The sequence below is a fragment of the Ceratosolen solmsi genome, unplaced genomic scaffold (assembly GCF_000503995.2).
Source record: "Ceratosolen solmsi marchali unplaced genomic scaffold, CerSol_1.0 scaffold47, whole genome shotgun sequence".
Classification (NCBI taxonomy): Eukaryota; Metazoa; Arthropoda; class Insecta; order Hymenoptera; family Agaonidae; genus Ceratosolen; species Ceratosolen solmsi.
Window position 1 is genome coordinate 10,601,721 of NW_011948419.1, and position 3,686 is coordinate 10,605,406.

The window sequence follows — 3,686 nt, forward strand, 5'->3', positions numbered from 1 at the left end:
ACTTTCTCTAAATGACATTATGCACACTGGACCTAACCTAAATCCAGACATTTCAGACATCTTAATTTGGATCAGAAGACAACGCTACCTGTTTGCCACCGACATCACGAAAATGTACAGACAAATTAAAGTACATGAAGATGACTGGGACCTACAGAGAATTCTATGGGTTAATGAAAACAATGAAGAAGTCTCTTATCAATTGACAACTGTTACTTATGGAACACGAGCTGCACCCTTCCTAGCAGTGAGAACACTACTAGGATTGTTTAAAATCGAACACAATGATTCAATAGCTTTAATAATTTGCCGCCCGCCATAGCAGATGCTTGGACAGGAGTTAAGTAGAAAGGATGTAGAAATATGTAGTATATGCAAACTTCGTTAACATATGGTTTATTAACGGTTACATTAATATTAAGCTGCTTCTTTTTTCTCACATAAGAGTGTAAGCTCTGATACCGTTGTCTCTGCTAATGTTATAAGGATTAGCAGAAATATGGTCACACCACTGTGTAGGATGTGTGGCCTTGAAGAGTACATATGCACGCACGCCTATGTAGGATGTGTGGCCTAAGATTAAGAACAAAGATTAAGATATTTGGAAAATTCCAGGCGATGTTATTACTCGAGGACTACATAAACATTGCAGACCAAAACATAACAAGTACAAGAAAATTCTCGTCACAAAAGTATTTACAGAAACTTGAGAGCTAAAGAGACTAGTAAAGCCAAGAGCCAACGGTCTTAGAACTTTTCACGTACATAAGGCATCAAGCAATTCAGGGAACCAATAGTAACTCCACAACTATACCGGCTACCCAACGCCCACGTAAGTAACGCACATTACTGTTACGTACACCACGTTTATACGGGCAGACCTCACATCCACGTAAGCAGAGACGTAACACGGACGTCCTCACTACCCACAGACAGCAGCGGTGCTCACGCTACACCGGCGGCTAAGGCCGCCGTCTCACTCTCCCCTCCAGTGCGCGTCTACTACTACAGCGTCTCGTTTGTAAATGGAAGGGTTCACGCCTCACTCTATCGAGAGTACACACATTCTCACCATCACGCAACCAATTGAAGAAACTTCCTCTATTTATTCACTCACACCTTCATTCATACACTTCATAATCATTAACTATTTATTATATTTATTATATTTAATAAAAGGAGAGATAATTAAACACTACAAGTAGTATTGAATGATTGCATTGCCCCTTCCACTTGCCAGCAACACCTCTACCCACCATCAAAAGGAGGTTTTTTAGTCTGATCCCAGACAAATATACATATAAAAATACAAATATAAATATTTGTATAAATTGTTGTACTTTTATTAACATAATCACAAATCTTAAGTACATTTTACAAGTTAATGCATTTTCAATAAAATTAGATTAAAAATTATGGAATATAAAAACAATGTTCGAAACTGTCTGATTTCCTAGCTCGAACTGCTAATGTTTTGATAGCTTTATAATAATTTTCTGCCAGCCATAGCGAATGCTTGGTAAGTAGTGAAGTAGGAAGGCCATAGAAATACAGTGTGCGCTTCTTCGTTTAATATAGATTATTATGGTTTACAATTACATAATTGATGTATTGGATTTATGCGATGGAAAGGTGTATCCTATGTTCAATCATGAAAATGCAGTTGCTTGGAACCGCTCCTGTGGTGAATATTTATCTATAAGAAATGTTCCTTGATGATGATAAGTTGTTGATCTTGTAAAGATCAACAACTGATTATGCACACTCCTTATTAGTGAGTGTGTTATATGCTATTAATAATAGCATCATGCTAGTCTTGAAAGAACTAGCAATAATTATGTATACTCTTTAGAGTATGAATTTACTATGTTAATAATAACGTCATGCTAGTCTTGTAAGGACTAGCAATAATTTGATGCCTTAGACTTGTTTTACTCACGGAGATACAGTAGCCTTGATCTAATCCTATAATTGCTGTTGTGGTCGGCATTTTCTTAATATGAAGGAGATGGTGTTAAACCCTTATCTTGCAGCACAGGAATTGACGCGTCTTCCTTCTGTTGTGGTGAGTAGCTTGCTGGCTGACTAGCCCTCATGGATGAATAGTAATACTGACTGCATCAATGACTGCAAATATACTGCCACGGTCTTGTGGTGTGCTTGTTTTAAATATCCACGTGGCAGCTTACTTAGGTGATAATAATGCATAGGTGTTGCTATATCAAAAAAAAATATTGCAAAATGTTCGAGAGTAAAATTTTAGAATGTTCGAGAATTCTAAAAATTAAATATTTATAAAAATTCGAGAGTTAGATGCCTAATACATGTCCGAGAGCTTAAGGCCTTGGAAAATTCTCCAACTCCGAACAAATAATAATAATAACATTATAAAATTTACTCAAGAGAGTGTAACAGAATAGTAAAAATACTTTAAAATTATGACATTATTTAGACCATAAATCCAAAAGGTGAAATATTTAAAATAAATGCGTAGAATTAAAATTTAATAAATTCTAGAAATCATTTTATACCTGAAAACTGTGCAGTACAGCTAAATTGGTTTCTATCATAGCTTTATCTTTCCAAAGTGATGAAGATATTCGCGTATCAAGTCCCATGTGAGAAGCTATAATCTGAACCAAAATATTTTAAAATACCACTAAAAGACAAGTTTTTATATTTTATAACAAAAAACGAGTTAATTAATTCATAATTAATAAATAAATGCATATAACTTTATTCAATGAAAGCAATATAATTTTTTTGTTTAATTTTATATTTAATTTCATATATACAATTAAAGTACTATAGTATTAATAATATTTACTCTCTTCTTTACACTTATATGTATGTAGAACGCATACTCAATTAATTAAATGTTTATATGTATGTTTGCTTGTAATGTATGCAAGATGAATGCATATGAATGAATAACGGCGGCATCATCGCTGCCCCTTATCAGTGACGTCTCACAGGCGTCCCCCACTCAGACCAGTACAACGTTTATCATATGCCAGCGGCAAAGGCGGCACCATCTCTACCACTTATCAGCGCGAATCTCCCAATATCACCACGAGTTCATAACTACGAGTAGGAGAATCAAGCACCAAGCTACCAAGAATACACTCACAGAATTCTTGTCGCTCATATTCATTGAAGAAACTCTCATCAACTCATTGAATCATACATTCAATTCGACATACATAAACCACTGACTATTCATTAAATTCAATAAAAGGAAAGACACTACATTCAAAAGGCAGTGTTGAATTATTGCATTATCTCTACCACTTGCCAGCAAGCCTCCATCCACGATCACAGGGAGGCTTTTAGTCTGATCCCAGACAGTATTAGAACTACTTTATAATTATTTCATTAGATATTTATTATCATTTATATTTTCTAATTTTATCCAGATATTTATTAAATAAGTTTTTAACTATTTCTTTTTAATATTCAATTAATAAGGCTACGAGGTATTTTGTAAGAACGTACGAGGTAAATTTATTATAATTGCTATATAAGTATGCAAAAATAGTTATTTATCATTTTCTCTTCATCGGGTCTGCTTGTCATGAAGACCACGAGACGACTAGGCCCTTAATTAACTCCGAAGCCAAAAGAGGCGTTGCCCTCGCTTTATAAGGGAGGAGTCTCTGATTGGACAGAAAATAAGGGAAGGGGTT

General features: G+C 34.9%; 1 protein-coding gene across 1 annotated transcript in view; it reads right to left on the minus strand.

Moving 5' to 3' along the window:
• Positions 1-3,686, minus strand: part of Nos (Nitric oxide synthase) — a 118,962-nt gene that overhangs the window by 92,089 nt on the left and 23,187 nt on the right. The window contains exon 8 of the mRNA XM_011497741.1: positions 2,532-2,633. Within this exon, the coding sequence (XP_011496043.1) occupies positions 2,532-2,633 (102 nt within the window). The remainder of the gene's footprint in view (positions 1-2,531; positions 2,634-3,686) is intronic.